The 21,778-nt window shown below is 39.0% G+C and overlaps 1 protein-coding gene across 3 annotated transcripts; it reads left to right on the top strand.

The window, feature by feature from the left end:
* Positions 1-3,120: 3,120 nt before the first annotated feature.
* MSMO1 (methylsterol monooxygenase 1) lies at positions 3,121-21,276 on the top strand. 3 transcript variants are annotated; one of them, XM_032465484.1, is made up of 7 exons: positions 3,121-3,140; positions 3,204-3,259; positions 9,632-9,917; positions 15,321-15,469; positions 16,242-16,368; positions 18,152-18,306; positions 20,320-21,276. In XM_032465484.1, the coding sequence occupies exons 3-7, from the start codon at positions 9,663-9,665 to the stop codon at positions 20,513-20,515; spliced, it is 882 nt and encodes a 293-aa protein (XP_032321375.1). In that variant the 5' UTR covers positions 3,121-3,140; positions 3,204-3,259; positions 9,632-9,662; the 3' UTR covers positions 20,516-21,276. The 3 variants fall into 3 exon arrangements, with proteins under 3 accessions (XP_032321375.1, XP_032321380.1, XP_014419915.1); XM_032465489.1 differs by lacking the exons at positions 3,121-3,140; positions 3,204-3,259 and adding an exon at positions 6,550-6,626; XM_014564429.2 differs by lacking the exons at positions 3,121-3,140; positions 3,204-3,259 and adding an exon at positions 6,645-6,665.
* Positions 21,277-21,778: the final 502 nt, after the last annotated feature.

The raw sequence follows: 21,778 nt of genomic DNA, 5'->3' as shown, positions 1-21,778 counted from the left end.
ACCTACAAGGCAAGTCTGTTAAATCAGTAACTGAAGGCACTGAAAACTGTTTTCCAAGAAGAAGCTACTTCAACTTCTTCAAGTTGAGCAAAGTCAAGGCAAAAGTCTCCCAAGGACTGGTGAAATTTAAAGTTATTGTGTTCTTCTATCCCTGATATGGGCAGGACACAAAATAAAACAACTAGCATGGGCCAAAAGGAAAGTCAAAGTGAAAATACCTACAGTAAAGCAACTGAGAAATAAATTACCATTTTGATACCAAATAAAAAGAATTAAGGAAATAGGGGTGAGGTGGCCAGCTGAGGGGCTGGACGTGAGAGGGGTGAAGGGATGTGGTGGCTGCTCCTCAGGAATTTAACAGCTAGGCATGAGCTGTTGCCAGAATAGTCGATAATCAAGAGGAAAGAAGTACACCTGTAGCAAAAGTTCTGTTTAGCTAGTGTATTCACATTTAAACATAGAATATATTTAATGCCATATATATATATATAAAATTCCATTATAAGTGGAAATATAAAGAATTTAATCAAAAAGAAAAAGCCTGTGTTCACCGTATGAAAGCATGAATTTCTGCATTAGCGTGGCTCCAAGAACACCCATTCTCAGCAAACATGTTGAAGATCTAATAAACTTGGAGCACTGCTAGCTGCTTCTGACAGTGGCACCAAGAAAAATGTATCATTACTTTTCCTAATCACTTTTAAACACTAATGTTCCATGAAACTCTCCATGAATCTGTCAATTAAAGATTTATCTAAAATTTTTTGAAGCCTTTCTTAAAATACAATCTCTTAGAGTAACCAAGTCTTAAATACTTAGCACATCAGATACCTCTTTGTCTTTTCTTTCTTTGAAGATTTGACCGCTATACCATAAAACAGCTTGCCAGGGTTTGTCAGTAGCTAGATTCATAACTGAGATTTCAGAGCTTTGAATATACCCTCCGAATATACACTTTCAGGCATATAAAAGTGTTCCTGACTTGTTCTATTATTGTACAAAAATAGAGAGGTCAGAAGTCTTAGAAATCCACACAGCATGCAGTGTGAACAAAGTTCAAGGCTAAATCTGTGTGTACTGTGAAGCAACTCTGCTGCCTGCCTCACTTGGCTCTGCACCTTCTTGATTGAAAGCAGAGATGGTGTTAAGGTGGATGGTGTGTCTACTTTCAGTTCCCCTCTTGTTCCTTACGGACTCTGGCAGATGATTCCTGTTTTTTTTTTTTTTTTTAATTATCACCCCTTATAAGACAGCATGAGGACCCTGGTATTTATAATCTCAGCTGCTGATGAGTTATGAGACTTTTATTAGCATAAGGGTAGAATAACATAACACAGAGATGTGCTAATAAGCCTGCCTTTTCTTTCAAGTGTGGACTTGAGCAAATTGCCTCCTACTGACTTGTCTGGCTGCCAGCGTCTCATTTTGGAGAGGAGGCTACGTGGGAAAATGGAATCACACTTTGAATCAAGTTTCTGGCTTTCAGGACTCCAAGGGGAAAAGCAGTTCAATCTATAGGAATCAGATGGCTCTTGAGTTTGCCTCCCCCTCTGTCAATTGCTAGCTGTGACTTTAAACACATTTTTTTCATCTTTGACCCTTACTTCGTCTTCTCTAAAATGGCAACAGTAGTGTCTCTGTCACTTGCAAGGTTATTGAGGAGTTTGAACAGAATGATGTATGTTAGTGTGCTTGAAATACAGAAGACCCTCTGTAAATTACCACTATTGTTGCAGTTCACTGAACCATTTCTTCATTGTAAGGAAATAAGTGAGTTGAGCTTATTTCTGTAGTTTTGCAGCCATATCTATTTCCTCTCAGCTCTAAATCTTTGAGATTTAAAATAACTTGACCCCTTCACATACATACACCTGCTCTGGTATAAAAAATGTATCTACTGTGGTAGGATTTTACGTCAGAATAATCAACGTAGTATTATTGAGCACTTCCTGTATTTCAGACACCGTGCAAAGGGCACATACACGATCATATTATTGTCACAACAAACATCATTATAATACCTGTTTTACAGAGGTACTAGATAAAACTTAGAGAAGTAAGTTATCTAAGAGCAAACTGCTGAGTGACAAAGCCTGGCAGGTCTGACCCCGCAATGCAAGCTCTTAACACTGCTTGACGGAGGGCAGCAGGTTTGGGCAGAGGGAAAAGTGGGCTGCGGCACAGTCACATCCAGGACCCCAGCCAGTATGGGCGGGTGTCTAGAGCCAGGCTGGCCAAGCAAAGGAGTGTCTTTCCTGTCATGATACTTTATAAAGAAAGTGGGTGTCAAACAAATGGGACAGACGAATGGGTAGAGGTCACTGGACCTGACGAGACACATCCTTCAAACAGGGGCTTCCTAAAGCAGATGGTACCTGAATCGATGGGTGGGGGAGGAGCTGCTGGCCCCTTATTGCAGGCAGGAGAGCCAGTCTTAGCATAGCCCTGAGAAACGACAGCATCCTGTATATATAAAGTGCCTTCAACTAGACCGAGTGGTACCCTCTTAAGCGAAAGCTTAAATTCGTATGTGACTCCCATCCGTGCACACTCCAGGGCGGGAGGCGGCCGAGCCCAGCTGCAGGTCTGCTGCCGCGTCCAGGCTCTCCTAACCCGGAGCCTCGGCTTCCCGTCCGCAAGTGGAGGCGGGCTGCATTTGAAGTTCCCCAAGTCCCATGTACAGGTAGAGGTTATCAAGGGGTACTAGGGCTGCGGACCGTAAAGAGGGTGGTCTAAACACGGGGCGCACCAGCAGGAAGGGTGATCTGTGAACACAGCGAGCGCGGCGACCGAAGAACCCACGCTCCACAGCCTCCCGGATCGCGCAGGAGCCTGGGGGCGGGGCCGAGGTTGCTAGGCGACACCTCGCGGTCTCACGTCCGTCCTCCTCTGCAGGCCGCGCGCTCCCGCCCATAGGCGCCTCGGCGCTGCTACTGGCCGGACGCCTAGCTCTCACGATCCTCACTCCATCCGCGCAGCCAATGGCCTCGCAGCCAGTGCTCCGGTCTCTTGAGTCACACGATGCCGTCAGCCGCACGGACCAATCACAGCGCCGGGAAGGCGGGGCAGGGCACTCACAAGCCAATAACGGCGGGAGGAACTGGCTACCCCTGGAGCGGCTAGAGCCTAGCCGAGCTCGCGGGGCGGCGGCGGCGGCGGCGGCGGCGGCGGCGGCGGCGGCGGCGGCGGCGGCGGCGGCGGCGGCGGCGGCGGCGGCGGCGGCGGCGGCGGCGGCGGCGGCAGACCGTGCGGCGTCTAGGTGAGGGGCCCGGATAGAGGGGGCGCGGCTAGCACCCGCGGGTGGAGGTCTGGATGGAAGTCAGGATAGAGCGTCTGGCCGCGGGCGCGGGTGCGGGTGGAAATGGGTGAAACCCCTCAGTGACGGAACGGGGCACGGCCCTCAGCCGTCCGGGAACAGTGGTCACAACACAGGGTGGCAGAGTGACCAGAGTTCTACAAAAAGAAAAAGGAAGATTTGTTTGTATGCGCGGCGGGGCGTGCGGTGGGGAAGGGCATCCGAGGAAAGTACTGAAGGATGAATAGGAGTTGAGCAGAGAACCGTACTGGCAAGGGACAATGTTTCGTGGGCAAAGACGGCCGAAGCACAGGATGGTCAGAGCCCATCGTGTAGGAATACGGAGGGTGGGAGAGAGAAGGTGAGCGAGGAGGACAGCAGAGGCCTAGGCCCTTATCCGTGGGAAGGCGCTACCTGAAACCGTGAGGTCTGGAGAACGGGCGAGCCCTGTCTGCTGTTGAGAGGGTTGCTGGCTTCGTGTCCTAGAGGGAGGTTTAACAAGAGCACGGTTGGAGGTGCGATCCGGGCTCGGCAAAGGGCGGACACTGCTGGAGCGCTCAGAAAGCTAAACTATAAGTTTCTTGGGGAATCCACAAACGACTACATTTCTTTCGTCCGAGCATGTAGCAGGACTCCAGTGAGTCTGGTTGTGTAAGGCTGAGAAAAGGAAAAGATATTCAGTCTTTATTTCCCCTCCCCTCTCCTCTTTAATTCCGATTGTTTGCTCTTGTTCAGCTGGCAGAAGGGTATCCATTTCCCTCCCTTGGGTTCCCTCCCTTGGGTCTGAATGTTAATTAAATCAGTTATTTCTAAATCGGGAAAGTGTTTGAAGACTTAACTCAGGCAGCGGAGACAGAGATCAAGAACTTCCGAGATGACTAAACAGGTGGTGTGGCCAGTTCAGTTTTTTGAGCAGGGTTGCAGGGAGCAGTGGCAGAACTTTTGGACGTGTTGAACTTGACGTGCCTGTGAACCGTCGAAGCAGAAATTACTTTTGGATAACCAGTACCTGGAGTTTAGGAGAGAGGCCTAGAGAGATTGTAGATATCGCCGTAGTCTTAAAACTGGGAACAGATAAGGTAACTCCAGGTAATCTGGAATAGTTAGAAAGGGATTAAAAAAGCATGCCTGGGACAAGCTCTCCAGCCTCAATTCTCGAGCCTTCCTTTCTCAGAAGCTGTACCACAGACATAGTAAATCAGAAAGTTCTGTATCCTTTCTCATCTCCTGTTTGAGTCTTTGGATCTGATGTCTCTACTCAAAACATGCCCTGTTCCCCTGTCCAACCCTACTTTACTCTTTTAATCTGGTCACCTCCCCTCTATGCTCCAGGTTTGATTTTAGGTGCATCTTTCTCTAGAACTCTTCCCTAGAACTCTCTGTTCTAGCACTTGATATTTCCACCTCTTTATTGTTCTTGTCACAAATTTTATGACAGTCTGGTTACTTCTTTGTGTTCCTCACTAGGTTTTATGTTTTGAAGTCAGGGTGAGGTCAGCAGCTAGCACAGTGGCTGCTCATAGTAGCACACATTGAATCAGAGTCAATACGTATGAATCCTAAGAATCAGGAAAGGAGGGTATTTCAAGGAGAGAAGTATCAAATCTCACAGATTGGCTGAAAAAAAACTCCAAAAATGTTTGTTGGATCTGGCAGCTAGGAGACCCTTAGATTAAGAGTAAATTCAGTGCATTGATTAGAATAGGAAACAGGTTGTGATGGCTGGAGAATAGATGGGCAGTGTGAAAATGAAGACAGCCTATGTGGAATACTCTTACTGTAATATTAATTTGTGCTTTGTTATTTAGGATCACAGGATAGCACGATGGATGAGCATACAGGCTCCTTCACTTAGCGTTTCTGTCTCGAGAAAGTTACTTAATCTTTCTACACCTCAGTTTTTCATTTGTAAAATGGGGATAATAAAATTGCCCACCTCGAAAAGGGTGGTAAGGATTAAAGTCTTTAATATGCACAGAGCATGTAACACCCTAGAACACAGTGGCATGTAGATAATGCTTCATAATTGTTCGCTTCTTGAAGCTACTGTGTGTCAGGTCCTGTGGTAAGTGCTTCACATGCATTAGTTCTTGGACCCATTAGAAGAACCATACTATTATGTTTATTATTCCTTATTTTTCAGCTTTATTGAGGTATAGTTGACAAAAAAAATTGTAAGATATTTGAAGTGTGCATTGTGGTGATGGGATACACACATGCATGGTGAAAAGATTCCATCCTCTAGTTATTATTGTTACTCTTTACATTTTAAAGATAATAAGACTGAGGCTCAGAGAAGTTACTTAACTTGCTCAAGGTCACATAGCTAGTCAGTGGTGTTGGTTCAGCATTGTCAGATTTGGGAATGACCTCATGAAAAATGAGGATTGGAACAATTTTTATCTTGTAATTTAGGAGATTGAAGGAGTTTTGGTGTGAGTGGGGAGCCAGACTGCAAATACAGTTGACCCTTGAACAACTCAGGGATGCCAACCCTCTGGGAAGTTGAGAATCCATACGTAACTTTTGACTCCTCCAAAACTGAACTACGAATAGTCTTATTGATCGAAGCCTTACCAATAATATATACAGTTGAGAAAACAAAATGTTAAAAAATAAGGAAGAGAAAATACATTTACTCTTTGCTGTACTGTATTTATTAATACTGTTAAGTTTACATCGTCTGTTTACAAGATGAATGGTCTGTCAGTACCTACATGAACATTGTCTTTATAAGATACAAAACACTATAGGTGTTACACAGATTACTAACACCACACATCAAAACTGAAAAGATAATGTGGTAATAATTCAGATTTATTTGCAGGTATAAGGATTCATGCTTTGATAACAAAGAAGCCGCAGTGTGATTGCTTTGTGGTCTCCTGGTGTAATCGATACGATTGCTTCACGGTAGCCCAGCCTATAACTAATGAATGACCATTATAAAATTTTACAGCATAATTTTAGTTATATTCATAATACAGTATTGGAGACATTACCTTTTAAAAAACCATTTACCTGAGATGGTAGGCTGGTACAGTCTCTCCAGGTAGAAGAGAGAGAGGCATTCTGTATGGTAATGTAATTCTTTGAAAGCAAAGTTATAAAACAGTGTGGAAATATAGCACATTAATTTTATATGAAATATCACTTGCTTCGTGCCTAGGTGGGAATAAACTAGTATCTACATGTATTTGATACATTTTTTGTGACATACCTTTTTCTTTTCTTTTTTTGGTTATTTCTAGGCTCTCTGGTTCATCTGTTTTTTCACTGTTGCAAATCTTCAAAAAATTTTCCAATATATTTATTGAAAAAAAATCCGAGTGTAAGTGGACCTGCACATTTCAAACCTGTGCCATCAAAGGTCAGCTGTAGTTGAGTGAGTTGTGTAGGTGAGAATTAAGCAGTCGGAGGCTTGAGACCAGAGTTGGTTGGTTTAGAGGAAAAGAAGTGGGACAGTGGCTTAGGGGAGAGGTGGGAGATGTCAGGAAAACTTCTCAAGAGAGGAAGACTTGAGGATGTTTTTCAACTTGAGGAGGTGAGCTTGGTGAAGAGGGACAGACGAAAGGGTGAGTGAGGGACAAGTTCTTGATGAGGCAGGATGAGGGCACAGGAGCAGTTGGACTTAGAGGAGACGGTGAGTGAGCCCAGGCTGTGACTCGATAGTCCCTGGTGTAAGTCATTTGAGAATGAGTGGGACTCGAGTAACGATGCAGAGTGAGTTCAGAGTCCTGAGGAAGCTGGCTGAGCTTCCAGCATCTAAGATAAGAGGTCGATTTGGGGGGCGGGAGAGGGGAGGGGGGTGTTTTAAGCATTGTTAAGCGTGCTTCTGAGGCTTAATATATTTGGTCTTAGAGGGATCCATCATAGTTCATAAATTAGGAACAGCAGTGAATTTTTTTTTTAATGTCAGACAAAATTGACTTTTTATTTATTTAGTTTTTTTTTTTGGTTTTGTTTTTTAATGGCAGTATTGTGGGTTGAACCCAGGACCTGGTGCATGCTAAGCATGTACTGTACCACCAAGCTATACCCACCCTACCAAAAATCAACTTTAAAACAAAGTTTGTAATAAGAGACAAAAGGGTGGTATATAATGACAAAGGCTTCAATTCAACAAGAGGATATAACATTTGTTAACATTTGTAAACATTTATGCAACTGTTTTCTTATCATGATAAGTAAGGTTTAGTGCTCTTACACCAATATCCTCTCTCCTTCCCTTCTTCCATCTTTCCGGTAAGGTTAGTTTACAGTTTTTTCTTAAAACAGCATTCAGAGACTATGTTATTATGCCTATGTAAAAATTATTCACAGTTAAAACATTAAAATGCATGTTATTTTTTCTTTCATTTTTTTTGCTTTTGTTTTTCTCCAAAGTTAATAATTGCCTTATTATTTTCATTTGCTTAACTTTCTTTACACCCATTGCATATTCTTCCCATGGTACACTTTACTATAAGGTCAATCATAGGAGATAATCTGTCCTTTCCAATTTTTCCCTGGAGTTGTCCCTCTGGGAGATCTTCATTTTTCTCCAGTCTGAATTTGCTCTTCTCTAGGCCTGCCATCCAGCTGTCATCCTGGCACTTTCTTTCGCTGTCTTCCTTAAAATTTCCTTTGCTTTTCTCTTGAGTTGGAGGGGGTGGGGTGGTCCATATGTCCTGGATCTCAAGGCGTTCTCTTCTTTGGTTTACTCTCTTGCTTTCCTAAAAGCACACGATCAGGGGAACTACATGGTATAGCAGCAAAGGGCACTGCTCTAGTCCAGACTGGCTGCGGTCTCCTGCCATTATTCTCCAGGAAATTATTTTGGCTTTTGGTTGGATCTCTTGTTTTCTGTGTCCCACTTTCTTGGTTTTAGTGGTGAACAACTTCTAGTAGCTTCCTAAGAAAGACTTTGGAGTGGTAACTTCTGGATACTGTGTGGCTGAAAAATACCACTCACCCACCTGGTTCAGTAATTTGTCTGGATATCGAATTCTGGGGTGGAAATCCGGTTCCTTTAGAATGTTGAGGGCCTTGCTTCATTGTCTAGCAGTGAATATTTTTTAGGAAAGAGATATTCTTCATAAGTTTCTCCTTTTTAATTTGCTGACCTATTTAAGCTATTTATCATATAAGTAAAACATGCTCATAGAAAAAAATGTAAGAAGGTATAGAATTGAAAGGAAAATTTTTCTCCTTTCCACAACTCCCCCACCGTGTATGCACATGCATTTTTCTGTACATTTTCTATATGTGTGTGTAGTATGCACATATGCATAAAAGTGCATAGACAAAACATACAGCCTTTTCACAAAAACGTAAGTGGGGCTCTTGCTGTACATTCTGCAACTTGCTGTTTCACTTTATACCATATCTTAGACATCTTTCTACATAGAACATGTAGGTCTTCCTCCTTTCAAGCGGCTGTGTGTCTTTGGAAGGACCTGACAATTTAATTTGTTTCTTGTTGGTGGGCTTAACGTGTTTTTCTATTTTCTCTTTGTTTTTGCTATTGTAAGCAATGCTTCCTTCAGTCTTAGTGAGTGAGAAAATTGTTGGGTCAAAAAGTGTATTCATTTTGAATTGTAATAAATACTGAATTTTTCCTCAAAGATAGGCTGATCCTCCCGTCAACAGCGTACAGTGGCGCCTGTTTCCCCATATTGTGACTGGGTGCTGGGCACTAGGAAACGTAAAGATTCTATCTTAGTATGCATTTCCTACGTGAGCGAAATTGAACTGCTCATTTGCTTAGTGAGCATTTGCGTTTATTTTTTCTGTGAAGCTTCGTGAATGGTCTTTTGTCGTTTTTCTGCCAGATTCTTAGGCTTTTTCTAAAGCACACGTTTAAAGTAGCCCTTTGTCATAATCCTTGGAAATATTTGTTCCAGTTTGTCATTTGATCTTTGACTTTATTTATAATTGTCTTTTTATTCTCCAGTTATAAGTATTTAATTTGTATGTAGTCACATTTGGCAGGCTTTTTCTTTATAGATTCTTTTGGTTTTAAGTGACACTTCTAAACCCAACTGTGAAATTACAAATTTTTCCTTGGAGACCATGCTGAAAAGTCTCTTTAAAGATGGGTTGAAATTCCTTACCCACTATTGTTCTTTAGATCCTGCTCTTGAAAGTTAACATGTGGCTTTTAAATCGTATCTACAAGTGGAGGTGGTGAGGACATACTGTAGACTTGTGTTTTTAATCATATGTTTAGGACCTGAGAGATTGGTGCTCCTTTAGTAATTCTTATTTTAAAAATTAATCAGAAGGATTTTAAAACCTGTTTTCTTGGAATTCCATTATCTAGCTTGCTTATTACTTATTTATTTATATTTACAGAGTTATAAGGCTGTCTGCAGAGCTTTGAAAAATGGCGACGAATGAAAGTGTCAACATCTTTAGTTCAGCGTCCTTGGCTGTGGAGTATGTAGACTCACTTTTACCTGAGAATCCTCTGCAGGAACCATTTAAAAATGCTTGGAACTACATGTTGAATAATTACACAAAGTTCCAGATTGCAACGTGGGGATCCCTCATAGTTCATGAGTTCCTTTATTTCTTCTTCTGTTTACCTGGATTTTTGTTTCAATTTATACCTTACATGAAAAAGTACAAAATTCAAAAGGTGAGTATGATGGACTTGCAATGGGTATTATTAGTGTTGAATATTTTTAAAGTAAATATAACTTCATAGCTCAAAATAGACTCTAGATCAGGGTTGTCCAGTAGAAATATAATGAAGCCACATATGTAATTTTCTAGTAGAATACATTAAAAAGTAAAAAAGAAATGTAGAAAATAATGTTAACAGTGTATTTTATTTAACCCAGTAAATGTCTACTGTTACTGTCTTAACAAGTAATCAAAATTTAAGAGTATTTAACAGGATATGTTCTGTTCTTATTCTTATAATAAGTCTTTGGGATCCAGTGTATATTTTACACTAATTTCAGCCCATCTCAATTTAGACTAGGTGCATTTAAAGTGTTTAATAGCCACATGTTTCTAGTTGCTACTGTATTAGCATAGCCCTAGATCATTACTGATAAAGTTGCCAAGAATAATTTGTTAAATTGTGCCTTAACTCTATTTGATGTTTGTCTAATTTGGGTTTATAAATTTTATTTATTTATTTATTTTTTTGCTGAGATATCTTTGATTTACAATATATTGGTGTCAGGTGTACAACATTGTGATTCAAAATATTTATAGATTATACTCCGTTTAAAATTATAAAATACTGGCTCTGTACTCTATGCTGTACAATAGATCCTTATTGTTGATCTGCTTTACACATAGTAGTTTGTACCTCTTAATCCCCTGCCTCTGTCTCTCCCCTACCCTCTCCCTCTCCCCACTGGTAACCACTAGTTTGTTTTCTATATCTGTGAGTCTGTGTTTTGTTATTCATTTATTTGTTTTGGGGTTTTTTGCCCACATATAAGTGATAACATACAGTATTTGTTTTTCTCTGACCTACTTCACCAAGCATAATACCCTCCAATACCACCCATGTTGTTAAAAATGGCAAAATTTCACTCTTTTTAATGACCGAGTACTATTACATTATATATATGTGTATATATATATATATATATGTGTGTGTGTGTATATACATATCTTCTTTATCCATTCATCTGTTGATGGACACTTAATTTAGGTCACTTCCATATCTTGGCTATAATAATGCTGCTGTGAACATTGGAGGGGCAGGTGCATGTATCTTTTTAAATTAGTGTTTTCTTTTTGGATATAAACCCAGAAGTAGAATTACTGGATCATATGGTTTTAGTTTTTGAGGAACCTCCATACTGTTTTCTACAGCAGCTGCACCAGTTTACATTCCCACCAGCTGCATACGAGGGTTACCTTTTATCCACATCCTCACCAACATTTGTTGTTTGTGGTCCTTTTGATGATAGCCATTCTGACAGGTGTGAGATGATATCTCATAGTGATTTTGATGTGCATTTCCCTGATGATTAGCAATGCTGAGCATCTTTTCATGTGCCTGTTGGCCATCTGTATATCTTTAGAAAAATGTCTATTCAGGTCTTCTGCCCAGTTTTTAATTTGTTGGTTTTTTTTTTTGATATTGAGTTGAATGAGCTGTTTATATATTTTGGATATTAATCCCTTATCATTCACAAATATTTTCTCCCATTCAGTAGGTTGTCTTTTTGCTTTGTCAATGGTTTCCTTTGTTGTGCAAAAGCTTTTAAGTTTAAATAGGTCCTGTTTGTTTATTTTTGCTTTTCTTTCCTTTGCGTTTGGAGACAGATCCAAAAAAATATTGCTACAGTTTATATCAGAGTGTTCTGCCTATGTTTTCTTCTAGGAGTTTTATGGTGTTTCCATAAAAATTTTAAAATTATTCATTCTAGTTCTGTGGAAAATGCTGTTGGTGTTTTGATAAGGATTGCATCGAATCTGTAGGTTGCCTTGGGCAGTATGGCCATTTCAACAATGTTAGTTCTTCTGATCCTTCAATATGCTATATCCTTCCGTCTGTGTCATCTTCAGTTTTTTCATCAGAGTCTTACAGTTTTCCGAGTACAGGTCCTTAGGTAGGTTTATTCCTAGGTATTTCATTCTTTTGGCTGCAGTGGTAAATGGGATTGTTTCCTAAATTTCTCTTTCTGATAGTTTGTTGTTAGTGTATAGAAATCCAACAGAGTTCTGTATATTATTAATTCTGTATCCAGCAACTTTACTAAATTCATTGATGAGCTCTAGTAGTTTTCTAGTAGCATCTTTAGGATTTTCTATGTATAGTTTCATGTCATCTGCAAACAGTGACAGTTTTCTTCTTCCTTTCCAATTTGGATTCCTTTTATTTCTTTTTCTTGTCTAATTGCGGTGGCTAGGACTTCCAATACTATGTTAAACAAAAGTGGCAAGAGTAGCATCCTTGTCTTGTTTCTGATCTTAGACAAAATGCTTTTAGCTTTTCACCATCGAGTATAATGTTAGCTGTGGGGTTTGTCAATATGGCCTTTATTATGTTGAGATATGTTCCCTCTATACCCACTTTATGGAGAGGTTTTATCACAAATGAATGTTATAAATTTTAATTTTTAAGTTAACTGGAAGGGAAGGTTATGGGGATTTTTGAGTATTATTTTGCAGTTCACTCCAACCCTTGATGTCTCAGGCCCTAAGTGTATGTTAATTTGCTAAGACCTTGATCACGACTATTAGGGTTTTGTTTTAACATATTGTGGTAGTTCTGCGCATTCTTGTCATTCTAAAAAAAAGTGATGATGCTCCTAGCTTCTAGGTATTTGCCTCAGTGCACTAAATGTTTCTTGAGAGCTTGCTGTGCATGACAAGGTGTTGAGATATATGCAGCGCCTCTTCTCAGTTTTGAACAGGGAAAGTAATGAACTCTAGCAATGTGTAGACCAATGAGGTTGACACTGTTCCCAGTAAAGAATGTGGACCAGCTTATTAAAGAAAGGAGCCATTTATCAGCACTTGGTAAATTCATGATTGCTTCTAATGCTGTTTACCTTTTTCTAAAAAATCATGGCAAACTGAAACTGGAGGGCACACAGTCTTGGTAGAAAGTAGGCATCTTGGGAGTGTTCATCTAAGGAGACAGGTACATGTCTGGTGCAGTGCCTGCACGCATCCTTTCTGGTCCGTCTATTTGCTTCGTAGCCTCCCAGTGAGTCTCACTTTATGCAGGTACTAACACTGATGCTCTTGGGGGAGTGCAGGGGGCCAGCTCCCTGTGGACTCCAATGCAAAGGAGGGAAGAACAAGCGGTAAAGGGAGAAGGAATAAAATGGGATGTGGCCCAAAGGAGGGTAACCTGTTACCCTAAATAAAGAACACAAAATTTCCAATTTTTTTTTTAAATGAAATAAGAACTGGTTTGAAAGGCAGAATTTCAGGTTGGATGTCTAAATTCTCATGTGTGTTTGAAATTCCAGCTGCCATGAGTCACCCAATAGTTTATGTATAGGGCCGATTGGTTGTATGGCTGGCCAGGCCTTTCTGCTCTGCCCTCTATGGCTGACTCACTGGTCAGAGGTGGTAACTTTTTCAGAGAGAAAGATCTTTTTCTGTCAAGGGTTTATGAAGACTTCAGAATAAAACATGGCAAAAGAAAGAGAGAGAGAAAGAAAGAAAAAGACAAGCAATAATCTGGTAGATCAAATTGTTATTTATAAACGGAGATTGAAAGGCTTCAAGTCTGTATTTAAAATGTTCTCCTTGAGTTTCACAACCATTAAGTTCCCTGCTTTGGGCTTTTTTGATACTAAAATTAATTGTGAAGGTAAATCAGGACCAGTTTTCACACTATAAGGGGGGTTAAAAACAAGCCAAAGAATCAGTACAAGCTAATTACAGGTTTACACATTTTGAAGGCAGATACCCTAAAACATTGAAGGTACAGGAAGAAGTTGGTGGTGGAGCTAACACTGAAGACTTTCTGCTTTGAAACAGAAAAGATAGTTAAGTGAGGGCGCTATACACACGGGAATGAAAAAGTGATGAAGTAGACCTTGCAGGATTTTTTTTTTAAGTCATACATCTTAATAATTTTCTGGGAATTATCCTCAAGGTTATTTACACCAAAACATTCTTTCTGAAGTCTATGGCCCTGGTAAACAGAATACATGTGATTTTTTTTTTTTAGTTGATTCATTTCTGTGTTAATTTCTGCAGCTAGGGTACCACGAATCTGTTAATCATAGTTTCTACGGGAAAAACCATGCCATTGCCAGCCCAAGCCAGCATCTTCCATTTATTCCCTCTTCCACTTATCTCCTTCCATTTTGTCCCCATCAAAGATGGGAAGTTTGGAGGAGCAGCGTCAGAGTAGAAATAGACAATTATAAATTATCTTGGCCTAATTCCTTTATTTTATTGTTGAGTAAACTGAGTTGTGAATGCCACAGAAGCCCTGAGGTCAGAGCCAGCTCTCCAGATTGATTACCAGTTGAATGCTGTTCCTTTTGTTGTTTTGTTCGTCAGGGAAGGTAACTCTCCTAAAGAATTTCAGGAGCACTGGAGACCTAGTTTGGTTTGTCCAAGTTCTGCTAATAACTGCCTGTGTGATCCTGGGCAGAGTGGTTGACCTCTTTGGGCTTCTGCTGATGGGCAGTGGTTTCCATCCATGGGCTATTGTGGTTCGGTTAAAACTTTCATTGGCGGGTTTCTGAATTTTTAAGCAGGGACATTTAAAACAAAGCAGTAACTACTATTTATTATGACCATCTTTTTGTAAAACCAAAAGCTCCTCTTATCTAAGGGCAGCCCTTTAAATTGAATAAATTTAGATTTTTCTGTATGGCTTGCTGAGCAGTTCCATAACCTGATGAGGTTTTATGAACATTTCACCTTGATCTCACTTTCTCATTTTGACTTTAATCCGTGAACTTCTCCACCTATGAGTAGTACCTGTCCGTTCTTTGGGAGCCGCTGGACACGTTTGTTTCTAAAGTTCTTTCAGCTCAGAGTTTATAATTCTGTCACTGTTACATGAACAAAAATGCACTTATTTCTGGGAATGAATACCACTGAATGGCCGGAAGGACCGAGTTGCCTGTGCAGTGAGGCTCCCAATGCTGCGTTTACAACCACCTCAGCAGTGGGGAGAGCCCAGCTGTGATCTTAGCTTAACACTTTTCTTCCTCTTGGGAATTTTTGGTAAAAGAAGTAAACGGTCTGTGGGCAGCAAATAGGAGCGTTGTTCATTCTGTGGGGCTGTTTTGGTTTATTGAGATCACTGGGATTATTACGCCTGGGTGTGTCTGTTCACGGTTCCTTCACCTATTTAAAGTGGTGATAACAGTTGTCAAGAACTCAGCGGGGGCGGATGTTGTGGTTCCTGGGCCCTAGTTACTGTAACATAGCAATTATAGTACAGAACTCACATAGCATAGGATTCATTAAATAGCATAGAATTCAGGACTCATTTAAACACTAGAGAAAAAAACAGGAATTTACTTCTACTTTCCAGGTGAAACTACTGACAGCAGAGGCTAGTACTAAATACTGTGATTCTTCTCCACAGGATAAACCAGAAACATGGGAAAACCAATGGAAATGTTTTAAAGTACTTCTCTTTAATCACTTTTGTATCCAGCTTCCTTTGATTTGCGGAACTTACTATTTTACGGAGTATTTCAATATCCCTTATGATTGGGAAAGAATGCCAAGATGGTACGTAGATAAAGATTTGACCTTTATACTCAGTCCTGGTGTATCATCCAATTAAAATACTCTTAATGGTTATCTTCTTTCTTCGTTTGGTTAATGTTTGTTTGTTCTAAACTTTGCAAGTAAAATGTAGAAAAGTAAACCATAGTAGAAACTTAAAATGTCCCCATTTTTATGTTTCTACGTTTTAATGTAATATTTTATTGGAAGGTGAGTTTCTCCCATCCGCAGTTTCCATAACATCCTTTATAGGCGTGTATACAGATACATGTGCTTATACCAAGAAAAAATAAATTGCATTTTAAGTCTAAATGAATGAAAAAAAATGAAAGAATAGTGAGATTTGTAAAAGTTGTGACCATATAGACACAAAGATGTTATCTGAGCATAAATATTTGTGTTAAATAATATTTGTATTTAACTGTCTGTTCCCAACATAACCTGAATTTAGATGCACAGTGTATAGATATATACTTTTCCTATTAATGTATATTCCTGTAAGTTTTGAATTTTGTTTAACTCCAATTTTATACCTGTGAATTTTTTTTTTTAATGAATTAGAATGGGTATGGTGGTCAGGCTGTAACCCTTCTTCAAGTGGTATCAGATAGCCAACTTGTATCTAGCAGTTTTAAGGATTTGTTGATTAACATATCCAATTAGATCAAGCTGGTATTTGGTTTTATGCAGTGTCTCAAGTGGTGTTCCCAGGTTAAAATCTAGATCGTTTAAGAAAAAGTTATTTTATACTCATTACAGTATTTTCATCCTAAAGGTATATGCTCTTGGCAAGATGCTTTGGCTGTGCAGTGATTGAAGACACCTGGCACTATTTCCTGCACAGGCTCTTACACCACAAAAGAATATATAAATATATTCATAAAATTCATCATGAGTTTCAGGTATGTTAGAATTCTATTTAATGCATTTTTTTCTATTAGAGGCAAAAATCTCATTTTTTTAAAAAATCTGGACTTTAAAAAAAAATTGTCAGTGGTGTTTTATTTCTTTTTCCTTTGGCATCATTGTTAGGAATATAACACACACACACACACACACACACACACACACACACACACACACACACAGTTCTGCAGACTGTCTTTAGTATCTTAATTTCATGGTAAATTGAGACTCAAAGGAAAAATGTTACATGAAAGTGTTCATCTTTGTCTTTGGGGCCAGAGCACTACCCTGACACAATTGGGTACCTGACACTTTGGTAGAGGCTCTAGTGATGTTAGGATCACTTAATGGGATCCCAAAACAACAAACCTTGAATCGTTAAACTTCTAAAACAATTTCTAACTTAGTTTTAATGCATTTCCACCTCACTGCAAAATCCCCCCCAACTAAACAGTGATTTTTATCGGCACTACTTTGTTGTTAGCTTTTGTCGGATTGGTTATCTCAGGTCTTCCTTGATCCACATTGATCCTGATTACATGATATGCTCAGCGAAACATCCCTTTCTTGGCAGAACAATTTCAAACGCATTAACCAAAATTAGAGTCAGTTGTTTAATGCCTTTACCTTAAGCCATCAAAGACAGTTTTTAAAATAGATTGTATTAAGGACATCCCTAGACCTTTTGATTTTGATAAGAACAAAAGGATATTTTTATTGAGAATTATTGTTAACGTTTATGTATATGTGGCTAGATATGCAGTTGGCCCTCGGTATCTGTGAGTTCTGAACCCATGGATTCAACTGAGGATCAAAAATATTTGGGAAGAGGGGAGGGAATAGCCCAGTGGTAGAGTGCACGTCTAGCATACACAATGTCCTGGGTTCAATCCCAGTGCTTCCACTAAAATAAATAAATAAACCTAATTACCCCCAACCAACAAAAATAAACAAACAGTGACTTAAACAAGTCAGAAGATTAAAAATACATATATTCAGGGAAAAAAATTCCAGAAAATTCCAAAAGGCAAAACTTGAATTTGTCTGAGTGGGCAACTATTTACATAACATTTAAATTGTATTCATAGCTATTTGCATAGCACTTACATTGTTCTAGGTAATATAAGTAATCTAGAGATGACTTAAACTATGTGGGAGGTTATGCACAGGTTACATGCAAATGTTGCACCATTTTATATAAGGGACTTGAGCATCTGTGGAGTTTGGCATCTGAGGGGAATTTCTGGAACCAATACCCTTTGGATACCGAGGGATGACTGTGCTATTGTAACATGCAGAAAGGATATAGTTTTATAAAACTATGTGCATAAATAAATTAGAATATATATGTATATTAGCATTGTACACACAGATTTATTTTAAGGAACTGGCTTTAATTATGGGGGCTGGCGAATCTGAAATTGGTCGGGCAGCTCACAGACTGGAAATGCAGGTGAGACTTGATGCTGCAGCCGTGGGTCTGAAGCCCACAGGGCAGCAGACTGGAAACCAGGTAGGGTTTCTGTATTGCGGTCTGGAGAGTTCCTTCTTCCTTGGTAAGCCACAGTCTTTGCTCAGTTTTAAAGCCTTTGAGTAGGTGAAGCCCACCTGCCTTATGGAGGGTCCGGTCTACTGATTCAATGTCAATAACATCTGAAAAAGACCTTCACAGCAGCACCTCAGTTGGTGTTTGACCAGGCAGCTGGGCACCGTGGCTTCAATAAGTGGACATGTAAAATTCTCCATCACACTGTGTTAAGCAGTTCTTCTTTATTTCAGTCTCCCTTTGGAATGGAAGCTGAATATGCACATCCTCTGGAAACCCTAATTCTTGGAACTGGATTTTTCATCGGAATCATGCTTTTATGTGATCATGTTATTCTTCTCTGGGCCTGGGTGACCGTGCGTTTGATAGAAACTATTGATGTCCATAGGTGAGCTATGGTTTCTATTCAGGTAGAAGGCAGCATAAAATATCTTTTTTTCCATGGTCATAGATTATCTTTATTTCTTTTTTTTAAATTGAGATGTAATTGACATAAATAAAGATAAAATTATCTTTCTTTTTTTTAAATTGAGATGTAATTGACATGTTAGTTTTAGGTGTACAAAATAATGATTTGATATATTGTAAAATGACCACCACAGTAAGTTTCATTAACATCTACCACTACACATAGTTGCAAGGTTTTTTTCTTATGACAAGAGCTTTTTAAAAATTATTTTATTTTTTATTATTTTTTTGTTGGTGGGGGGAGGTAGTTAAGTTTATTTATTTTTGGAGGAGGTACTGGGGATTGAACCCAGGACTTTGTGTATGCTAAGCATGCACTCTACCACTTGAGCTATACCCTCCCCACCAACAAGAACTTTTAAGATTACTCTCTTAGCAGCTTTCAAATTCCACAGTACAGTACCATTAACTATAGTCTCCGTGCTGTCCATCACTTCCCCAGGACATACTCATCGTACAACTGGAAGTTCATACCTTTTAATCCCTTTACTCATTTCACCCACCTTAATCATCGTCGTAGGTTATCTTTTTTCTAAGTAGATTAATAGAAGAAGTTAATCTTGTTAATGTTATTATTTTTAAGAAAGCAAGAGAACATAATCATCGGATAAGAGCTCAAATAATAGATTATTTTTTACATTTCTATCTGTGTATGCTGTTGTCATTTTTATGGTGAGAGTATATTCATGTATCATTTGAGAAAATGAAATAGAATTTTGCTAGGGGCTGCAAAACTGCCCTCCCAAAGGGCCCGTCTTCACAATCCCACCCCCACTAGGACCTGTCAGAGAGCTCTCCCTGCACCCAGCACCTTGCCAGCCCACATCACAGTCTTCTTCACCGGTGTCTGTCGGTAGTAGGGGCAGGGAGCCTTCAGGCTTGAGGCTGCATGTCTGTGTGCTTGTTGACCAACAGGATTTTTTTTTTTGAATTACCTTTTTATATCATTTGCCTACTTTTCTGTTAGGTTATATGTTTTATAACCTGTTGGTCCACGTAAGCCTTGTTTGTTACATACATTGTAAATATTTTCTCTCCATCTTTCTGTGCTGCCCAGCACTGAAGGGAGACTGCTCGGAATACGCGCGTACGTCACACGCTTCCTTTCTGTTGAATGGGAGGCATTTGGTGGCAGATTATTTGTATTTCATGCCTTTTCAGATGCCTCATATCTTAGTTTTTCATTATTTTAAAATTATTATATATACATTACATTTTTATTTGGGACTTTTTACTTCATCTGTGAAAGCAGAGTATGAAATTGTAGCAATTATTTCTAAATCACTAAGGCAGGCAAAATGAATGCTCTAGTCTTAGGCAGAGAAGTGGTAGATGGTGTCTCCTTCATTCTTTCCTTGCATTACTCTTTTCTTCCAGCCTAAGGGGAGGGAAGGATTGGGGTGATTCCAACAGGTACAATTGTGGATATCAGATTTTAGACGTGTAGAAATAAAGGAGAAAACACTAAAAGGAGTTGCTACACAGCTATGCTTAGGTTTAACCTTCTTAATGCTTGATACTAATTTCATATAATTTTTCCTAAAAGATATGTAGTGTATCTTTTAGTATTACATATCATTTAGTAGTAAATATATAGTATTATGAGCATTACAAACTATGGTGAGAAAGGTCCTTTAAAACAGAAAAAGAAATAATTCTTGAAAATCTACATCTAAAGATTTCATTATTATAATCCCTCTCTTTCATCCCCTGATGGATAGTATTAATTTCTATACATCGTTTAAGTTTTTAATTTCTAAAAGTGGTTTCTAGACTATGTACCACTTTCTGTGAGTTTTTGTCTTTTGCAAACATGTCAGAAATAAGTACTTAGGTCAAGTGGAATGTTCCTTGAATTGGTTAGCAAGCATATAAATGTAGATTATGTAAGGTGTATTGACTTCATTAATAATCTTTGTCATTTTTATTTCAGTGGTTATGATATTCCTCTGAACCCTTTAAATCTCATCCCTTTCTACGCTGGTTCTCGGCACCATGATTTCCACCACATGAACTTCATTGGAAACTATGCTTCGACATTTACATGGTGGGATAGAATTTTTGGAACAGACTCTCAATACGTTGCCTACAATGAAAGGATGAAGCAGGCTGAGAAAAAGACTGAATAAATACCCCATTTAAAGCTTCCTGAAGATACACATTTTCCTGAATTGAAGCTAGTAGCTAACATTGCTTCTGGGGAGCAGAAATAAACATGTGTCTTGGCCACTCAGCGATAAAAAGAACATTAACAACCTTTAATTATCTTCCTAGTGGGAACTTCTATATATTAAAGTACAGTGTCCATGAGGAAGCTTTAAAGGCCATGTTGCTAACCTGACAAAAAGGATTTAAGTGATGGAAGGAGTATTAATCCATGTCTTTTCCCCCAGTGGTACCATAGGCTGGAAGCTGAAGTTGATCTGTAAATCTTTTAAATACATAATGGCCATTTTAAGAACTCTTAGTAGTGGTGTTGGCTTCTTACTGAATTTTAAACACTTTTTAGAATTTGCTTAAAGAGCAAATACCATGGGTTAAATAAACCACACCGATCCAAATAGTGTGAGTGAGGCTGCGGAATCCGAAATAGCCAGCGCCAAGAACAGTCTGGGTGATTCTCTTTTTTGGAGAAATCCTTTTTGATTGCAATGTACTTCTGGTATCTCTAAATTAAGGCATTTCTGAATTGATGTAAGTGGAATATTTTAGTGTAAAGGTTTTCAGGTTACTTGAATTTTTAAAAAATTGAGCTTTCTTTCTGCTATTTACCCTTTCATTTTTGTATAGCAATTTTTCATTATCCTTAAAGCTGTATCTGGAAACTTTGTGAACTGACTTGCTGTATTTGCACTTGGAGCTATTGAATAAATGTGATCTTGTTTGATTATTTGGTTTCCGACTTTGAGTATCAGTTGTCACCTTTTATTTTTATCAGGAAAAGTACAGAAATCACCAAATTATTAAGTTTAGTAATAAGAGGAATAGTTGTATCTTTTCAAGTGTTTTGTTTGCTAAACTTTTTTGGCAATTTCAACATGTATTTATCAGGCTACCTATTGTGGGAAATCTCTTGACCTAATAAAGTGGAGGGTATTGAAGCAGCTCTTTTCCTCCACTTAGAAAACATACAGACGGAAGAATAGAGCTAAACTTTTTAGGGCTGGTCTAATTTCAAGCATCTAGAGTCCAGCTTAAATCAAGAGTTGGTAATTCTGACTTTTTAATATGGTAGTACCAAACTGTTACGTTTTCAAATAAGGAGCCATTTTCTGGTAAATTTCTTTCTTTTTTTTTTTTTTTTTAACTTCTACATTAAAGAGGTTCCAATTACAGCCGAGAGTATCTTGCTAGTCCATGCTTTCTTATTAAAAATATTTTATTTATTTATT

Source organism: Camelus ferus, chromosome 2, assembly GCF_009834535.1.
Source record: "Camelus ferus isolate YT-003-E chromosome 2, BCGSAC_Cfer_1.0, whole genome shotgun sequence".
Classification (NCBI taxonomy): domain Eukaryota; kingdom Metazoa; phylum Chordata; class Mammalia; order Artiodactyla; family Camelidae; genus Camelus; species Camelus ferus.
The sequence above is the reverse complement of the archived record's forward strand: the minus strand, read 5'-3'. Positions and strand labels throughout refer to the sequence as shown.

What these genes read in the sequence shown, in the direction of transcription:
- MSMO1 (XM_032465484.1), top strand. Translation starts at nt 9,663, where the DNA reads ATGGCGACGAATGAAAGTGTCAACATCTTTAGTTCAGCGTCCTTGGCT. An exon ending in AAAAGTACAAAATTCAAAAG is followed by an intron (nt 9,918 to 15,320) that starts GTGAGTATGATG and finishes TCTTCTCCACAG; the next exon opens with GATAAACCAGAAACATGGGA. An exon ending in GAAACTATTGATGTCCATAG is followed by an intron (nt 18,307 to 20,319) that starts GTGAGCTATGGT and finishes TTTTTATTTCAG; the next exon opens with TGGTTATGATATTCCTCTGA.